At 39.4% G+C, this 20,088-nt stretch overlaps 1 protein-coding gene across 1 annotated transcript in view; it reads left to right on the top strand.

The window, feature by feature from the left end:
- The window catches only part of tenm1 (teneurin transmembrane protein 1), a 900,581-nt gene that overhangs the window by 848,991 nt on the left and 31,502 nt on the right, over positions 1 to 20,088 (top strand). The window contains 2 exon segments of the mRNA XM_051935222.1: positions 325 to 835; positions 5,744 to 5,916. Coding sequence (XP_051791182.1) covers positions 325 to 835; positions 5,744 to 5,916 — 684 coding nt within the window.

The raw sequence follows: 20,088 nt of genomic DNA, 5'->3' as shown, positions 1-20,088 counted from the left end.
GTCAGTGTTTCCTTGTTCTACATGGTGTACTTAACTAGCACCCATCCAGAATGGGCCAAAAGTAAGTGATGAAATTAGTCCTCAGGAGGGCTCTGAAGTTCAGTTACACGCGGCTAGGTCCTAGCACTCCAGGTTCATGGGCAGAACCGTGTTTTGCCCTATTAAAAAAATTAGAAGAGTATCAGATATTTATTTCTGAGCAACTTTCTTTGATGCTCTCAGGAATTCATAGTCCACTAGGAATCTCTTTCGGCAGGCTGGGTCAGGTCATGACTCCTTGGTTTTTACCACAAGAATATACTCAATTGCATTTTTTTTGTTTAGGTGATGGTGGTTATGCCCGTGATGCCAAGCTCAAAGCTCCTTCCTCACTGGCTGTAGCCCCTGATGGCACTCTATACATTGCAGACTTGGGTAACATCCGGATTCGGGCCATCAGCAGCAACAAGCCCCACTTGAATGGAATGAACATGCATCAGATCGCCTCTGCAGCCGACCAGGAGCTCTACCTTTTCAGTGCCAATGGCACGCACTTGCATACTCTGAACCTCATCACTGGTGATTACATCTACAACTTTACCTACACAGGAGAAAGAGACCTCAGCACGGTTAACAGCAGCAGTGGCAATTCGCTGCACATTCACAGAGACGCCAATGGAGTGCCACTGAGACTGGTGGTGCCTGGAGGTCAGGTTTACTGGTTGACCATCAGCAACAACGGCGCCCTTAAGAGAGTCTCTGCTCCTGGTCATGACCTTGCCCAACTTACCTACCATGGCAACTCAGGTCTACTGGCCACCAAGAGTAATGAAAATGGTTGGACGGCAGTGTACGAGTAAGTACCTTGTTAACTGGCTTGGTTTTTAATGTGTTTTTCATTAAATAGTTAGCCCAGTTCTGCCATCGCTCAAACTAAATAGGCAATGCATTAGTTGACTAACCCTGGATGTAGCATTAGTCCAGTGTCGGGCACACTTATATACATACCTACTCCGAGCTAACAGACCACTGCATGTCCACAGTCTTTTGTACTTTAGATATTTCTGTCTTGATGTATTCATCCATTTTCCTAAACCTGCTTTTTGCATCCAGTTAAAGACAGCCTGTTCTAAGGATTAATCTCACTGTCATGCCATTTTATCAAAAACACATCCGCATGTAATAATGCAAGACCAGTTCAGAGTTTCCAGTTAACCTAATACACTGTTATATGCCACCTGGAAGGTAGGTGGCACACCCGGAATACACAACGATTTCAGATAATATGGAAAAGCTCCCTACACATAGTGACCTGGCCTGGGAATTGCCATATTCTAAAGAATCACTGCCAATATAGTAATGGTGTGGCACACTAGACATGTGCAATTCCATACACATGCCTTCCACAGGGGGCAAAGAAACAAATTTGATTGCCAGGGTGCCAGCTTTACTCCAATTTTAATAGAGCACAACTTATAATTTTGCATGTACTTCCAATAATCTTTTTCTGTTATGACATGGGGCCAAGGTTTGCTGCCGATTTGCTGACTCAGTTATGAAAGTGTGCCTGCTGTGCATGTGTGTAGGCGGATTTGTTACTTAAGCCTCAAGATCTGACAAATGTCACTTTAAAACAGAGACTCTTGAAAAACCAACAGTGTGCTGGAGTCTGCATATGGATAGCAATTCAAGTGCCTGGTGTGTGTGGCATTTAACCAGGCTGTTTTCACATTTTATTAATCTGCATGCTGATGGATGATGTGCACCCTGAAAAGTCACTTTTTAAAAGAAACCATTTCTGTACAGTATGTGTCCGTACTTTGCACCCTGCAGATGCCCAGTATGCAATCCTAAAGTTTTGAATGAGTTGGCATCTGGCACATTCATGTTGTTGCTAAGGTGCACAGTGATTTACTTTTCTTAGGCATGTTTATCAATTCAGTGAATGTAAAGATATTATAAGCAGGAGCTTTAGTACTGAGATTTATCAAATAACCTAGGAATTGTAACTCATTTTTATTTATTTTATTCTGAACTCTTCCCTTGTGATAATCGATTTTGAAACCTTGTCCTGTAATTTTCCCTGGTTACTCGATTATGCTGACCTCTTTGTAAGTTGCTTTGGATGAAAGTGTCTGCTAATCAAACGGAAACAGAGACAGGCTTTTTAGCAAGGTTCTCTACTTTGTATGAGGAAATGTCTCCATCTAGTGGTTTAACTTAGCCAGCACACTTCTTCCAATTGCAGAAAAAAGTGATAGTAAGCCTTGATGGAAATGGCAGAACCCTTCAAATTTAGTCTTAGAACAATAGCATAATCATCATGCCACCAGTCAGCCACACCTAATTTATTTTTTTTTAATTTATTTGTACAGAATCAACATAAACATGAAATGCATTAAACAGCAAACTTGAATACATTACCACCCAATGTGTGAACCGGCTTAGTGTAATTCAGAGTTGGCAAAGCCTATCCTGACAGTACCAGGTGCAAGTTAGGAACCAACTGTGGATGGGCTGCCCACACATCACAGATCACCCCCTCCCTCCTCAATCAAAAGCAATTTAGGATCTCCAGTCGACTTAACAAGAGCATCTTTATGAGGGGGCGAGAGAAACCAGAATACGTGAAGAGAAGCCCCCACAGACACAAACTCCAGATGTGAATTAGGACTGGCTTTGAGCCCTTCCTTATGGAGTTTAGAAACAAAACTTGAACTCTGTTTCGCTAATGAGTGAAATAATTTCTAATAACTGATCTTCAAGCAAGTGGGCATGAAGAAATTTCTGCAAATCATAAATAACATTTAGCCAAACTAACATTTAGAGATGACATGAAATGCATTTAGGAAAATTGCAAATGCACTTAAGGTATCTCAAAATGAATTACAGATAACTGAAAATATGTCTACTTCAAAAGATATATTAAAATACACAGAATGATATTTTAAGATAGATAGATAGATAGATAGATAGATAGATAGATAGATAGATAGATAGATAGATAGATAGATAGATAGATAGATAGATAGATAGATAGATACTTTATTTATCCCCCAATAATATATATATTATAAATAAATAATTGTAACAAACAACAAACCCCCTAACACACAAAAAATTTTTTATGATATCTTAAAATTTAAATGAGTTTTTTTTCAGCTTCAGATACTGTATTAGGAATGCTGGACTACATTTTTAGATATCTGAAATGCATTTTGAGATAACGCTAAAGGTTGACATAAATGCAGCAAGCTAACGGCTACTAGTTTAGTTTAGTTTGTAAAGAGCCAAGATAGTTCTTAACTATCATTTTGTTTAATTTTTAATATCTTGATGTAGGAAGTCTGTTTGGGACATGCCGTGCTGTTACGTTCAAGTTAGAAAGGACATGGACAGAACTGTTCAGTTGTTTGTTTTCTGCATAACGATATTCTCAAGGAAACTTAGTGCTATTTAGGATCAGGGGTTCCAGACAACATCCCGATAGGTTTTCGGTGTGAGACAGGAACGAACCATAAACAGAGAAAACACAGTCACACCCACAGAGGACTAAGTTAGAGCCAGCACTTAATCTGCAAAGCACAAACTGTGGGAGAGAAATCAGAGTACCCGAAGAACCAGAGGGAGTATGTGAACATTCTACATACACAGATAGTGGCCAAAATGAGATTCAAATCCAGGACATAGGATCCTGGGGGCAGGCTGAGCTGCCTGTTTATTTATTTGAATTGTTAGCCCTTCATACTACCAGCATGGAGACTTTCTTTAGATTTATAAAGAGGTCTTTTTGCAAAAAAAAAAATCAAAATAATAACAATAATAATAATAATAAAGCCTTGTACTTCTGCTACTGGTAACTGCATTGGTGTCTTCCTTGGAAACATAACATACAACATCTACTTTGCAGTCTTGATTTTTGTTCACAGCTACTTTTAGGTGGCATGGTAGGCAGTCATGAGCACTGCTGCTTCATGGATCCAGCCTCCTTTCTTTATTTATTCATTTATTTATTTAGTCTGTGAGTTTGCTTGTTCTGCCTGTGTTAATGTTGTTTTCGTCGGGGTCTTCTAGGTTTACCTCCTATAAACATGAGGGAGTGCAGGTTTATTGATGATTTCAAATTGTCATGAGTGCACCCTTGTGCCCTGGCTGTTCCAGGGCTGACAAGATAATAATTAATCATTATAGTTAATTACATTTATATAACACTTGTCTCACTACCCAAAATGCTTTTTACGTAGACCACAGGTGTCGAACTCCAGTCCTGGAGGGCCGCAGTGGCTGCAGGTGTTCATTCTTACCCTTTTCCTAATCAGTGACCAGTTTTCACTGCTAATTAACTTGTTTCTCTTCCTTTTAATAGCCCCATTTTTAAGGATTCCGTCCTCTGAATTGATTTGTTTCTTCATTAAATGGTAGTCAAACACAAATGAGACGTGAAACGAGCCAACAGATGACCAGCTAAACTGGAACATCAAATTCCAACCAGTTTCTTAATGAGAAGCCAATTCTTGCTGTTAATTAAACCCGTTACTTAATTCCATGGCTTGCTACTGCTCTCATTCTACTACAGCAGACATTTCCCAAACTGTTGATTTTCTGTTTCTGATTATTGACCTGAGAGATCAACCTTACCGAGACCCTCACCTTTCTTTATGTTCAGATAATGTGGTTAGCTGGTCACCTGTTTTCTCGTTTTGTGTCTCATTATTGTTTGGCTGCTAATTAAGGAAATAGAAAGAACTAAGGGGTCTGAGTCGAGTTAATTAAAACTAAGGCAAAAGAAGTTAATTAGAAGCAAAAAAAGGTCACTAATTAAGAAGGTAGTTAGAGTGAAAACCTGCAGCCATTGCAGCCCTCCAGGACCGGAGTTCAACACCCCTGACATACACAGAGAGGGAACCACTTTAACTACCAAAATGTGCAGCACCCGTCTAAATGATGCAATACCAGCCATTATTGTGGCAGTTTGCTCACCACACATTAGCTTTTAGGTGCTGAAGCGATAAGAGAGATAGCCTGTTAGAGACAAGGGTTGATAAGGGGGCCAGAATGGACGAGGCCATGATGGGCAATTTAGCCAGGACATCAGGATACACCTACTCTTTCTGAAAGATGCCCAGGGATCTTAAATGACTGTAGAAAATTAGGACCTTGGTTTAATGTCTCATCTGAAGAACAGCTCCATATTTACAGTACATTGTCCTCATTACTGCACCGGGGCATTGGGATCCACACACAGACCACAGAGCAAGCATTCCTGATGGCCTCACCAACACCTCTTCCAGCAGCAACCCAAGCTTTTTCTGGTTGGTCTCCCATCCAAGTACTTACCAGGCCCAAACTTGCTTAGCTTCAGTTGGACAACCTGTTCTGAAGTGCAGATGACATAGCCTCTGACCCCCTGAGACCCTGAATTGGATTAAGTGGATTATGTCTTATGTTCCTTTTCTGGTGAACATTAGTAATCTGAAAAGTCAAGCACCCTGTGAGAATATTTCAGTACAATGTCACAATGAGCATAGTGTTACATCTTGGACACTGTCACATTAGGAGTTCTGCTTCAACCTAAAGCTTCTTATTTTCAAATGCCTTGGCTATAATTTTTAGGAATTTGGTAAGATGTTCAGATCCAAAGGTTGCATCATTAATTATGTTTCATTTTGATGAGATTTATAGCGGCGGCACATCCTGTGTGTCATTCTTGATTTTCAGACTCTTAGAGACTCCACCTTTGACTCTGTTCCATATCTTTACACAGGTACAACACTGAAGGTCATCTGATCAACGTGACCTATCCCACTGGGGAGGTGACCAGTTTCCAAAGCAACATGGAACGTTCTGTGCGAGTGGAAGTGGAAACTTCAAACAGTGAAAGCTTTGTCACCGCCACCAACTTCTCTGCCACCAACACTATCTACACATTGAGGCAAGGTAGGAGTCTTGTTTGTTGACTGCAAAGTAAATTGTCTCATGTAGGCCAGGCACGAATGTCATCATTTAGGCCTAAACTAGCGGGTGTTTCACTTGTAGTCAGGGCAGCCCGCACATCCAAATGTTCTCTTTTAACACTGGAGCTGTCAAATGGATTTAGCATTTCTTTATGCTCATTATTATAGTATACAGTGTACAGTTGCAGCCTGGATGTTTTTTCATTTCCTTTTTTTATTTCCTTTTTTATTTCCGTTGTTACTGAAAGACCAAACTCAAGTAAGAAATGCAACACACTCCTTACACAAGTTCAAGTGCACTGGAGCTACTTTGGGACATTGATCCTTTATTATTTTAAAGGTCGGGCACTGAAATGCTGCATAATGTTTACAAAGCATTAGCTGAGAGAGGCTTTATAAAATAAAAATAAATGTAAATGTATGGGCAAAATAAAGAGTGACCCAAATCAGCTAATCTGAAATGTGTCACCACCATCTGAAGGACTAAATCAAAGCCTTAGGACCATTTAACACAGCAGCCAGCAAGGACAATTTTAAAAAGCCATTGTGTGCCTTTTCAGGACAGCTTGAGGTGAAGACATGTGCCTCTTGTGTGACTTGCAGTCCGCAGCTTCCCTTTAGTTTTAGCAATTGTTCTCATTTTTAGTATTTTAATGTGTGACTAGAAGAGAAATCACTTGTAGTTGTAAACGATTCACAGGCGGATCAATTTTTACAAAACGACAGAGCAGAAAAGCATTTTTATCTCATATTAATAAGAGCTTGCTTAGACATGTATGATTTTCACAAATACAGAGCCTTAGTTTGCTGAAACCAAAACTGAGGCTACAGAGATGAAGAAAGAAGAAAGTGGTATGATGAGGTTTACTCACATGTAGGTGTAAGAACTAAAATTAGTAACATCAGAAAAAAGAAAATCATTGCTTTCTAACACAACTGTTAACGTTACCCTAGACAAACGGACACAAGGAAAATCGGAGCCAAATTAGCGCCACCAGTATGGATGTCCAGCCTGACAGTGCCTCTCTATAGCCTGCTTGCCTGCACTGAAATGGCCTGACTTGGGCCTACTAGCCAATACAGACATTTGTAGTTTTTTCTGCTTTCTTGTTTCAATGGCACCTACTCAAATTATGCTCTTCACTTTGCTTTAGCAATACCACAATGAAAGGCGTACACCTTTAAGCCTTGGCTTTTTGCAGTCTGAGCATTGAATTATGCGAGGAGTTTACTATTTAGCTGTTTGATGTGTGATGCTTACAGTCTCAGGACAGTTTTTCAGCTTTGGTGTACCACGCCTGGGAATTTAAAAGTTTGAAAGTACATCATTTGGTTCGGTCTTAAATTATTAAGTTCTGAACTGTTATTAGATCAAGTTAAAGATGATATTCTCTTATGCTCCCATAGATAGTGTATTTAGGGCCATAAGAAGATATTACAAATAGTTTGCTTCTGTGGGTTTTTTTATTTTCTTACGCACACCTGTTTTGTTATACAAACAATAGTGTGGTTTGATATGGAATAAAAATTAGAAAGTCTTACATTTTCATTATTTTGTTTAACAAAAAATCTACAGTTCAGGGGCCAGGTTTATAAAATGTGTTTAGCCTCAGAAATGTGTGTAAGCCATTTCTTACACAAAAGTTGGGATGAACTTGGCATGAAAATTGGCTTAACGTTATGGCACATTCTAGCATCCCTAAGTCCTGTGTAGACTATTCTGTGTTGACATTTTAGTGACTGTAGGCAACAGGACAATAAAATGAACAGAAAATCATTTCAGTGCACATTTCAATAACACATCAGTCACATTCGAATGTTCATGAACTAATGAAATTGCAGTGCCATCACAGAGGAGGTACTGCCTTCACCAAAGAGGTACAAGTCTATTGCAACTATATGCCATCTCCGTAACTTCCTTCCTCAAATTTTTCTGATCCTAAATAAACTTACATAGGGTATCTCCTAACTGTTTTTGCAACATGTAAGTGGTAACTGTGCTGTTTGTCTATTCCTGAAAACTTCATTCTTGCTCAACTTGTGTATATCCATCCATCCATCCATCCATCCATCCATCCATCCATCCATCCATCCATCCATCCATCCATTCATCCATCCATCCATCCATCCATCCATCCATCCATCCTCTTCCGCTTATCCAAGATCAGGTCGCGGGGCCAGCAGCTTGAGCAGAGGTGCCCAGACTTCCCTCTCCCCGGCCACTTACTCCAGCTCTTCTGGGAGAATCCTGAGGCGTTCCCAGGCCAGCCGGGAGACATAGTCCCTCCAGCGTGTCCTGGGTCTTCCCTGGAGCCTCCTCCCAGTTGGACGTGCCTGGAACACCTCACCAGGGAGGCGTCCAGGAAGCATCCTGACCAGATGCCCGAGCCACCTCATCTGACTCCTCTCGATGTGGAGGAGCAGTGGCTCTACTCTGAGCTCCTCCTGGATGACTGAGCTTCTCATCCTATCTTTAAGGGAAAGCCCAGACACCCTGCGGAGGAAACTCATTTCAGCCGCTTGCATTCGCAATCTTGTTCTTTCGGTTACTACCCATATCTCATGACCATAGGTGAAGATAGGAGCGTAGATCGACTGGTAAATTGAGAGCTTTGCCTTACGGCTCAGCTCCTTTTTCACCACGACAGACCGATGTAGAGCCCTCATCACTGCGGACACTGCACCGATCCGCCTGTCGATCTCACACTCCATTCTTCCCTCACTCATGAACAAGACCCAGAGATATCTGAACTCCTCCACTTGGGGCAGGATCTCACTCCCAACCCTGAGAGGGCATTCCCCCTTTTCTGGATGAGGACTATGGTCTCGGATTTGGAGGTGCTGATTATTTTGTAAAGTTTTTCTATTTATTCGATTTAATTATTGAAGTTTGTAATTAGAAATTGTATTTGTACTGTGGTTTGCACAGTGTCATGTATAATGGCAGGTTGAAATTGGATTGTCTTGAGTTGGTTATGTCTTGTAGCCCATGTTTTGCACCTAAACAAAGTCAATTCTGGTACGTTTCACATGCTAGCAATAAAGTGATAACTAACATGTTTTCTCAATACAGCTGTCTCCAATGTTAGCGATAATGACTTATGCACACGTCTAATGTTAGTTGTTTTTAGTCTGTCTGTCTTTTGTCCAGATGTGCTGCATGCTGTAGGATATACCTGGAAACATACCACTATTGGAGAATATCACCAATGGCAGGCTATCAGAGAACACAATACTTTTTGCTCATGATGATGACTGGCTTATAAGGCAATTTAGACTTCTTAGAGTCGTTGTCGTTGAATTGGGCTCTGAATTGGAGCCTGCATTACAGAGATCATCACGCAGAAATCATTCAATCCCGGTTCTGCTACAGGTTTTAACAACTGTAGGGTGTGTGGCAACTGCCGCTTTTAGTGTGAACTGGCTGACCGTTCAAGAATGTCACATTCATCACTGAGGCGTGTCATGCCATCTGTATGGAATGGTAGAATTAAGATGTTACTCAGATACATCTATTTTCTTTAAAATTGGTAAGGTAGAGATCAAATGACAACTTGCAGTGATTGCTGATATTCCTAAAGCAACTGACTGCACAAAATGTTGTGATAAATGCATCATCACATAATGAATTTGCTTTTGTAAACAGAAAGCACTTTTATTCTGTTAATATATAACTAATATGTGGTGCTCAAATGTGTCTGACATTGTTGCAAGGTGGCCTGGCTGAATCCATGATTTCTTTATTTTATCAAATGGAAACTTGGGAACAACAACAACATTTATTTATATAGCACGTTTTCATACAAATGTTGTAGCTCATAGTGCATTACAAGATGAAGAAAGAATAGTTTATCTATATAATAAAAATGTAAATGTTCGTTTGTTCAAAATCTTAAATCTCCAAAAGTTCTTCACCGATTGCTTTTAAATTTTGACACAACGTTGCATTCGAATACGCGCGTGTTTTTATATACCTACTATTATATAGATGTCACACCTGTGACAGGTAAAAACATGCTTTTTTTGAAAAACAGCGCCATCTGTTGGACGTAAAAGCAACACACGCTATAGTAAATATTTTACGATTCCATTTCAATGTTTCCGATTTACGATCCTCCCATGTGCAACATTTCCAAAGCATCCGGCCTGGGAAAAGTATTGCAGAAATACAAACTTATTGTTTGGGTTGAATGCACAATGGCGCACAAAAAATCGCCACATCAGACCATTTGGGAACGCATTAATATTGCTTGCAGGAGATTTCAGGTAAACATTACCTGTAATTCCTCAATCGACACCAGCGGACAAAATAAATGCTTGCCTGAAATACTCTATTTGTGGCGACACGTAAAGACATTAAAATTAACTACAAATATGCATGTCCAGCTGCAAAACGATCGATCAGCTGAGATATTCTCACATCAATTGCTGGAAATTGGGAACTGAAAGGTGCCGGTTGATCTGACCTCAGGACGAATTTCATTGCCTCATAACTTCTGCAATTTAGTGACGTCAAAAGAAGAATTGGTTGAAAAAGAATTTCCCAATATTCAAACCAATTATAAGAATCACGATTGGCTGAGTGAACGAGCTATTCTTGCAGCCAAGAACAAAGACGTCTACGAACTTAACAATATTATTCAGTCTAACATTTAAAGCGAGGTAGTCACATACAAGTCTGTCGACACTGTTGTGGAAGCAGATGAAGCAGTTAATTATCCAACAGAATTTTTGAATTCACTCGATCTGCCAGGGATACCACCACACGTACTGCAATTGAATATCGGCGTGCCAATTATCATGTTGCAAAATATCAACCAGCCAAAGCTTTGCAACGGCACGCGGCTTGCAGTAAAAAAATTAATGAGCAACATCGTAGAAGCAACAATCTTGACAGGACCTTTCAAAGGTGAAGATGTCCTCATTCCTTGCATTCCTATGATTCCAACGGATATGCCATTTCAATTTAAGAGATTGCAATTCCCAATTCAATTAGCGTTTGCAATCACCATCAACAAAGCTCAGGGCCAATCTTTAGAATTGTGTGGTTTAGATCTCCACACGGATTGCTTCTCACATGGATTATTGTGAGATTATATGTTGCGTGTTCTAGAGTCGGCAAACCAGACAATCTCTATATCTGCACAGACAATGGAACAACAAAAAATATTGTATGCAGTAATCCCTCCTCCATTGCGGGGGTTGCGTTCCAGAGCCACCCGCGAAATAAGAAAATCTACGAAGTAGAAACCATATGTTTATATGATTATTTTTATATTGTCATGCTTGGGTCACAGATTTGCGCAGAAACACAGGAGGTTGTAGAGAGACAGGAACGTTATTCAAACACTGCAAACAAACATTTGTCTCTTTTTCAAAAGTTTAAACTGTGCTCCATGACAAGACAGAGATGACAGTTCCGTCTCACAATTAAAAGAATGCAAACATATCTTCCTCTTCAAAGGAGTGCGCGTCAGGAGCAGATATTGTCACAGAGATAGAGAAAAGCAAACAAATCAATAGGGCTGTTTGGCTTTTATGTATGCAAAGCACCGCGGCACAAAGCTGTTGAAGGCGGCAGCTCACACCCCCTCCGTCAGGGGAAGAGAGAGAGAGAGAGAGACAGAGTTTGTTTTTCAATCAAAAATCAATACGTGCCCTTCGAGCTTTTAAGTATGCGAAGCACCGGGCAGTATGTCGTTTCAGGAAGCAGCTGCACAAAAGATAGCAACGTGAAGATAATCTTTCAGCATTTTTGACGAGCGTCCGTATCTTCTAGGTGTGCGAACAGCCCCCCTGCTCAATCCCCCTACATCAGGATCAGAGAAAGTCAGCGCAAGAGAGAGAGAAAAGTAAGCTGGGTAGCTTCTCAGCCATCTGCCAATAGCGTCCCTTGTATGAAATCAACTGGGTAAATCAACTGAGGAAGCATGTACCAGAAATTAAAAGACCCATTGTCCACAGAAATCCTCGAACCAGCAAAAAATCCGCGATATATATTTAAATATGCTTACATATAAAATCCGCGATGGAGTGAAGCCGCGAAAGGCGAAGCGTGATATAGCGAGGGATTACTGTACCCTCAACCATTGTGAAATTAAACATATTAGAAACGTGCGCTTTCTCTTTTCTTTCTTTTCCATTTAACCAGACTGAGCCACAGCAACGTGTGGCTGGGTACAGCTAGTAAAAAATAAAAATATAAACATAAGATTAGGCAATACTAAATAACAAAGAATAAAGTAAGGTCAGATGGCTGGGAGGAGAGAAAAAACAAAACAAAAAAAAAAAACTTCAAGTGGGCTGGAGAAAAAAAAAACATCTGCAGGGGTTCCGAGGCCACGAGACCACCCAGCCTCCACATGGATTCTACTTAACATAAATGATCTCAACCAGTCCTCATGGTTTTCAGGCTTCACGTGAAAGAATTTGATGATGGTGGTCATATGGACATTTGGCCTTCAATCCATCAATGTAAGGACTGCACGGTGCTTTGATCAGGTGGTGGTGATCTGTACCACTACCACAGAAAACCAGAAAAAGGAGCAGCAGAGAAAGTAGGGGTTAGAATGGATTGTGGAGTCATGATAAAAACAATAATTCAATGCATATACAGAATATCAGGGTTACACCAAAATATAGCTATGAGTATCAGGATTAAATTACAGTGAAGTTATGAGAAGGCCATGTTAAAGTAATGTGTTTTCAGCAGTTGTTTAAAGTACTTCTCCATATTAGCGTGGTGAATTTCTATTGGTAAGCTATTCCAGATTTTAGGTGCATAACAGTAGAAGGCTGCCTCACTACTTCTTTAAAGTTTCGCTCTTGGAATTATAAGCAGACACTCATTTGAAGATCTAAGGTTATAATTTGCAGTGTAAGACATTCTGAAATACAGGATGGAGCGAGATTATTTAAGGCTTTGTAAACCATAAGCAGTATTTTAAAGTCAATTCTAAATGGCACGGGTAACCAATGTAGTGACATCAAAACTGGAGAAATGTGTTAGGATTTTCTATTCTTAGTTAAGATTCTGGCAGCTGCATTCTGCGCTACTTGCACTCGACTGATGTCTTTTTTGGGTAGTCCTGAGAGAAGTGTGTTTCAGTAATCTAGTCGACTAAAAACAATAGCGTGAACTCATTTTTCAGCATCTTGCAATGTTATAAGAGGTCTAACTTGCTACATTTCTTAAGTGAAAAAATGCTGTCCTAGTAATCTGATTTAAAATTCAGGTCAGAGTCAATGATTACTCCTAAATTCTTTACCTCTGTCTTGACTTTTTAGCCTAATGGATCAAGTTTATTTCTAATACCCTCACTATACCATTTTTGCCAATCATAAAGATTTCTGTTTTCTCCTTATTTTGTTTAAGAAAATTACTACTCGTTCACTCAGAAATGCAAGTAAGACATTGGGTCAGTGAACCAAGAGAGTCGGGATCATCAGGCACTATTGATAAATACAGTTGTGTGTCATCAGCATAGCTGTGGTAGCTCACATTACGCCTTGAAATAATCTGACCTAACGGAAAAGAGCAGCGGACCCAGGATAGATCCTTGTGGAACACCATATAGAATATCATGTGTTACCACAACTAACGAAGCATTTTCTATCGGTTAAGTAAGACTTAAACCAATTTAAGACACTGTCAGAGAGGCCCACCCACTGAATAAGGAGATTTATAAGAATATTGTGATCAATGGTATCAAATGCGGCACTCAAATCTAAAAGGATGAGAACAGATAAACGGCCTCTGTCTGTATTAACCCACAAGTCATTTACTACTTTAAGCAGTGCAATTTCTGTGCTGTGATTTGCTCCAAAACCCAACTGAAACTTATCACGAGTAGAATGTTTATTCAAGTGATCATTTAGCTGCGTAATGACTGCCTTCTAGGGAAGTAGAACTCAGGGTCATGCTGTGGTTCCTTGGTAAGTAAGTCTAATTTATAGGATTGCAATTCAGTTTAGTACATTACAAGTAACTTGTATAATCTTCCTTTCAGCTAATAGTGGGCACACCTCAAGAGAGGAGATATAATGAAAGACTTTTAGTTCATTAAAAAGTAGAAACATTAGAAACATAAGAGGAGCCCATTCAGTCCATCAAGCCTGTTTGTTTAGCTAATAGCTAAGCTGTCCCAATATCTCATCCAGATTCTTCTTAAAGGTTGTCAAGGTTTCTACTTCAACTACATGTCTTGGTAATTTGTCCCAGAGTCCCACAACTCTTTGCATAAAGAAGTTCTTCCTGTCTTCAGTCTTAAATGCACTTCTCCTTAATTTCCATTGATATCCTTGAGTACATAATTAACCCTTAAGTTGACAGAATCTTGCTAGTTTATCAATGCCTTTGAGGATTTTAAATACCTGGATGAGATCCTGACACAGTCTCCTCTGCTTGAGACTCAACAGGTTTAATTCTCTGAGTCTGTCAGAGTAGGACATGTCCTTAAGTCCTGGGAAGCACCTAGCTGGTCTCCTCTGCTCAGCTTCAAGTGCTGCTATGCTGCTACATACATTGGTAAGCGTTGTTTAGAGTTATCAGGCGACCCACTGCTGTACAACCTTCACAAAGTCTTGCCTCATTGTGCAGTAATGTATAACGCAGTGCAGAAACATGGACTACTTTTGCCACCTGAGACAAGCCAAGTTGAGCACATGAATAACCCAGATGCTGTGCCCCATAATATGAACACACTGGCAATTCAAAGATGTTTGGATGCTGTATATTGAATGTAAAGAGGCTTCAATGTATTGCAATGTTGATATTTACTTGGCAACATGATTTTATTTTTTTTCCAAGTTCAATAAGAATGTGCGTAATATCTTGAAGTCTTGTGCGTACAACCTGCATCAATTCATATTGTATTCTGCTCCCACTCTTGTTTTTTTTCTTTTATTTATGACCCCTGGGCCCTTAGAGAGGTAATCAAAAAGAATGTTGTTGAAATTCTCTACTTCAGTCAGTAAGAACTCAAGTTCACACTGAAGTTTGTTTTCTGTGTTCTTCCTTGGTGTTTAATAAAGAGGTCTCCCAGGAACATAAGGTGAATAGATAATAATTATTTAAAAAAAGGTATTTTTACTCCATAAGCATTTACCGAAAGGAGGTGACAAGGAGTGGCTAAAAACACATAAGATGATTTAGTATTTATAAAGAAATTGGTGTGGCATGTCACAGTTTCAATTTCATGTGCGGTAGAGAGTGGGTTTTACCATCAGGGTGACAACAAATGGGTTTATACATAAATAATATGATCGATGTGGACAACCTGATTTATTCAATCAACATAATTCAGAAAATTTTAATTCACACAAATTGTTTAAAGCTTTTTTTATAAGAACATACTTTTCTAATCAGGATTGTCAGAAATCAGATCATCAGGCTTGCAACATTTGCTAATATGAGACTGCATAAGTGGATGGAGGAGACATTACCTGGTTAATGAAAATTAATATTTAATGGCCATGTCAAATGTATTCAAATTTTAAATGTCACATACCTGATGCTTTCATGTTTCAAATCTCTCCCTCATTTTTACATTTGCCACAACTTTCAGGTTACATTTATGAGAACATATTGTCAGTTTAAGATTATTATTTCAAAACTCCTATATTCTGTTGTTTTCAGGCTACCTCACATAACTCAAACATGTGTGTTAATGCAAAATTAGTCACTGAATTAGATCGACTGACTTGTAAATGCAGAAATTAGTCATAACTGAAGACAGTATCACATTCACTCCTGCAACATTCAATATGTCTCATGTGGATTTTACTCACATTTTAGTTGATAGTCACTAGTTGACTAAAAAAACATTACTTTTGGTTTAAAAAAAAAATGATGATTGAGACAAATTTGTTGTTTGCTGATTCATTTTCAGGAATGAAGTAGCCACTAATTGCATGTCCTTCAGATTATATTCTTCTGTTTACACACTGCATGTCATACAATTGGAGAGATTTGCCTTGTGCTTCAAAACATTCATAAGTGAACGGTTAATGCTGAAATTTTGAGGGAGTAACCAAACATATTTTAGTTTATTTGTTACAGTATGTGTTGTTGGTGTGCACAAGGTTGGTGCCTCATCTAACGTTGGATCTTCTCTTGCACCCATTGAAGCAATGATAGGCATCGAATCCCAGTGACCATTAACTACATATTCTCATCAGAAAATGGATGATTGGATGGGCAATTGTAGCCATGCTCATAACAATCCGAGGATAAATGCAAAGCCATTCGTTAAACTCGCTCAATTGACAGGTCACAACATTGCGCTCTCTAATCATACATGAATTATGTATGTACATTTCTAATTCATAAAAGACGGAATGATAAAACCTTTTCTTGCTTTGAAAGAAGAGTGGGATTGTTCCTCTTTTATTAAGTTAAACCTTGCAGGATTTTTAAGCAATAGTCAACCACAATCCTCGTCAAAATTCAGACCCTGGAAGTGCACCTTGAGATATTAAGGCAACTGAGACAGCTTCTCTCTTTCTTTTTCTCTGCCACTGCTCACGATTCCAAGTCCAGAATTTTTTGTTTCTCTGCCACATCACATATCACAGAGCCATTTACTTTGTACCACAGGCTGAGCATCACTGCAGACCTCACTATGCAACTACTTTCTTTTGCATTTTACTGTCCCGGTATGGAATGTAACATCAGATTGCTCAAAACTTCCACAAGAAAAGATCTGAATAAAATTAAACAAGTTGCTGCTATACAATACTTACAACTGGCCTGCTCAATGGCAGTAAAAGTACAGCTTTCCCAGCTTAAAACTAATAACACAGAACCTTATTTATCCCAAGCGAGGGAATTAGCCTTTACAGAAGCTCAATAAATAAATAAATATTATAACAAACAATAGCATCATCCCTCCTCAAATACAGAATTTCTGATAAGAAAGAAAACTTCTGACTTGTTAGTTCCAGTAACAGAGAGAAATTATGCAGACATATTGCTGTTGGTATAAAGGAGTCCCAGTAGTGTTTCTTGACAAACCTCTGAATAATTCATTGGCTGAAAGTCCTCAGTGTTAGTGTTGCAGAGAGAGGATGTGCAACATTGTTCATAATGGCACTCAGTTCTGTTTTAATTCTCTCATTCTCTTTGACATCCAGGGGGTCCAGAGTGCATCCTATAACTGAGCCTGCCCTTTTAATTAGCTTGTTGATTCGGTGGGCCTCTCTTGAAGTGATGTTACCACCTCAGCACACCATAGCGTGACCATCACAGAGTTGGAGAGTATGTGAAAGCTGTCATTACCCATACTAAAGGATTGCAGTCTTCTAAGAAAAAAAAGAGCTTGCTCTGCCCTTTCTTATATAGTTTCTCTTGTGTTACAAAACCAGTCCAACCTATCAGCTTAGTGGAGGATTCATGCCTGTTGTGCACTTTGTAAATCAACCTCCTGATAAACTACAGAACCTGAGAAGGAGCAGGGATCAAAAAAAAGCTTCCTGTCCTACATTCTCTTCTTCTTCATAATATCAATGAGACGGTTAGTTAGCCTAATTCAAGTATAAATTTGGTGGCAAAAGGTACTCTATTTAATTTTCCCTGTAAGACCATAAACATTTCCTCATATGAAGCAGCAGCCATAGGCTTTAAACTTGTGAGTTCTTCTTGCTTTTCCACTGGTGCAATCAAATCCACAAAGGAACAATGCTAGGCAGTGTTTGGGTCGAATTATATTTCAATACTAATATAACAACAGATAGACATGCGGCCAAGGGTGTGTCAGGTGATATTCTGTTATACTTATGATAAGATTATTCATTGTCTTTTGGAGTCGTGAGAGGTTGGTTTAACTCATAGCTGTGGTGAGACAGGAAGTAGTGTCTTTCCTCTGTTAACTGTGTCAAAACTGAAAAACGAAACCAATATGCTTCTTATTGTTCTGCCTGTGGTGGAAAACAGTACACCCAAAGGTGATCTCTGGATCAAGAGATGGGTAACAAAGAGAGAGAGAGTGGTGAACAAGAAGAAGTCAATATCTGGTTGATCAAAAGAACCAAACAACAAGCCCAACACCAAATCGAATCCTCATACATCAATAGGCACATGACAATTCCCTGAAACCAACCAAAAAACATCTGCCCAAATTATTCTGCACACTGACAAGATTTATGTTTGCATCAAGAAACTTGGAACATCAGGTTTAGCCATCCACCATCTTAAAGAGCAGCAAGCAGGACAATGACATCACACAACATGTCGACGTGATTACTTTAGAGCCATGCAAGGAAAAGCAAGAAATGGTGATGATAAAGGAAGAAATCAAACCTAAGATGGCAACATGATGGCATCTATGAAACAATGCTGAAATGTAGTAATACTGTCAAAACTAATTCTAAACTGCAAATAATGTATAGAAAATAATTCTTTTCAAAGTAAAATCACTTACAGGTAGGACTGAGACATGATCAGAGGTACCATTGATGATGTGAAATGAGTGGCGTGGTCCTTCACTTTTAGTGAGTGCTTTCCTGTGCTCAAATTTTTCAGAGCCTCCATTGCAAAAGATTAGACTAATGTTGCTAAATATGAAAACAAAAATGCTTGTTCATTTCACTGCATAATGAATAACTTACAGTATGGAAATTTTAGAACTTTCACACCTTTCTATTTTGGCAAAGTTATGATTTAAATGCTGCTGAAAAATAAAAACCAAATCAAATGCTATGGTCACAATAGCGATCAGCACCTTTTTATACATACACCTATTTTGTTTCCTTCAGATTCACTTACAATAAATTTAATAAGAGGTGTCTGCCTAACAGTTACAGATGTCTGGGTTCAAATTACTGCCCAGGTGCTATCTGTGTAGAATATGCATATTCTTATCATCACAGATGGCTATTCTCCACTTATTCTGCTGTCTTCAAACATCCCAAAGACATGCAAGTTAGGATTAGAAACTGCAGATTGGCCCGATATGGATGAGTTTACCTTATTAACTGACACTCAACCAAGGTGGATTCCTGTCCATGCAGTTTTGAAAAATCAGTGTATGATTAAAAAAAATAATTTTCATGTATAGCCTTGTCATTATTTAGACAATGTTTATCTGGTGGTGAAGCAGGCATTTTTCTATCATGCTGGAGTACATCAGCAAAATAAAATATTGTGGAGTATGACCAAATACGCACCTGATCAGCGGTTGCATATCATTTGTAATGAGTAACTGAGTCACAGTTCTCTTGCATCACTGCATAATCATTAACTTTGCAATTCATATTTAGCATATGTGTATATGCCTTATGTCACTGTATGCTTTCTGTTAAGCTTTTTCTGTGTACTGTACACCATTAGGTAATGATTGACTAAATATTTTTTAGCATTGCCACCATTGTTCACTTTTAGCAATGTAAAAAAGAGAGAGACCACTGAAATTTATTTAAATTATTTGTTTCTTTATTATTGACCTAAAATATGAATTACTCTGCGGTGGGCTGTCGCCCTGCCCGGGGTTTGTTTCCTGCCTAGCGCCCTGTGTTGGCTGGGATTGGCTCCGGCAGACCCCCGTGACCCTGTAGTTAGGATATAGCGGGTTGGATAATGGATGGATGGATGAATTACTATTCAGATGATTAAACAGAGCAAATAAGCTTAGTGATTTGATCCAAAAAATAAAGAGTGACATATTAATGATCAACACAGGAAGGGGTCTTTAACACCATTAGATACAGGATGTCAACGAGGCTGCTGAGGTGAAAGGTGTTGCATGGGCTGAAGTTTGCTTTTCAATTGGTTATAAATTCTATTTGGAATCATAAATTGTTTATCTAATTCAAACATCCATCCATCCATTTTCCAACCTGCTGAATCCGAACACAGGGTCACGGGGGTCTGTTGAAGCCAGTCCCAGCCATCACAGGGCGCAAGGCAGGAACCAATCCTGGGCAGGGTGCCAACCCCCCGCAGGACACACACACCAAGCACACACTAGGGCCAATTTAGAATCGCCAATTCACCTCACCGGCATGTCTTTGGACTGTGGGAGGAAACAGGAGCACCCTGAGGAAACCCACGCAGACACAGGGAGAACATTTAAACTCCATGCAGGGAGGACCTGGGAAGCGAACCCGGGTCTCCTAACTGCGAGGCAGCAGCGCTATCACTGCGCCACCCTAATTCAAA

Source organism: Erpetoichthys calabaricus, chromosome 12 (genome assembly GCF_900747795.2).
Source record: "Erpetoichthys calabaricus chromosome 12, fErpCal1.3, whole genome shotgun sequence".
NCBI classification, from domain to species: Eukaryota; Metazoa; Chordata; class Cladistia; order Polypteriformes; family Polypteridae; genus Erpetoichthys; species Erpetoichthys calabaricus.
Note: the sequence above shows the minus strand (reverse complement) of the source record. Positions and strands in the feature narration are given on the sequence as shown.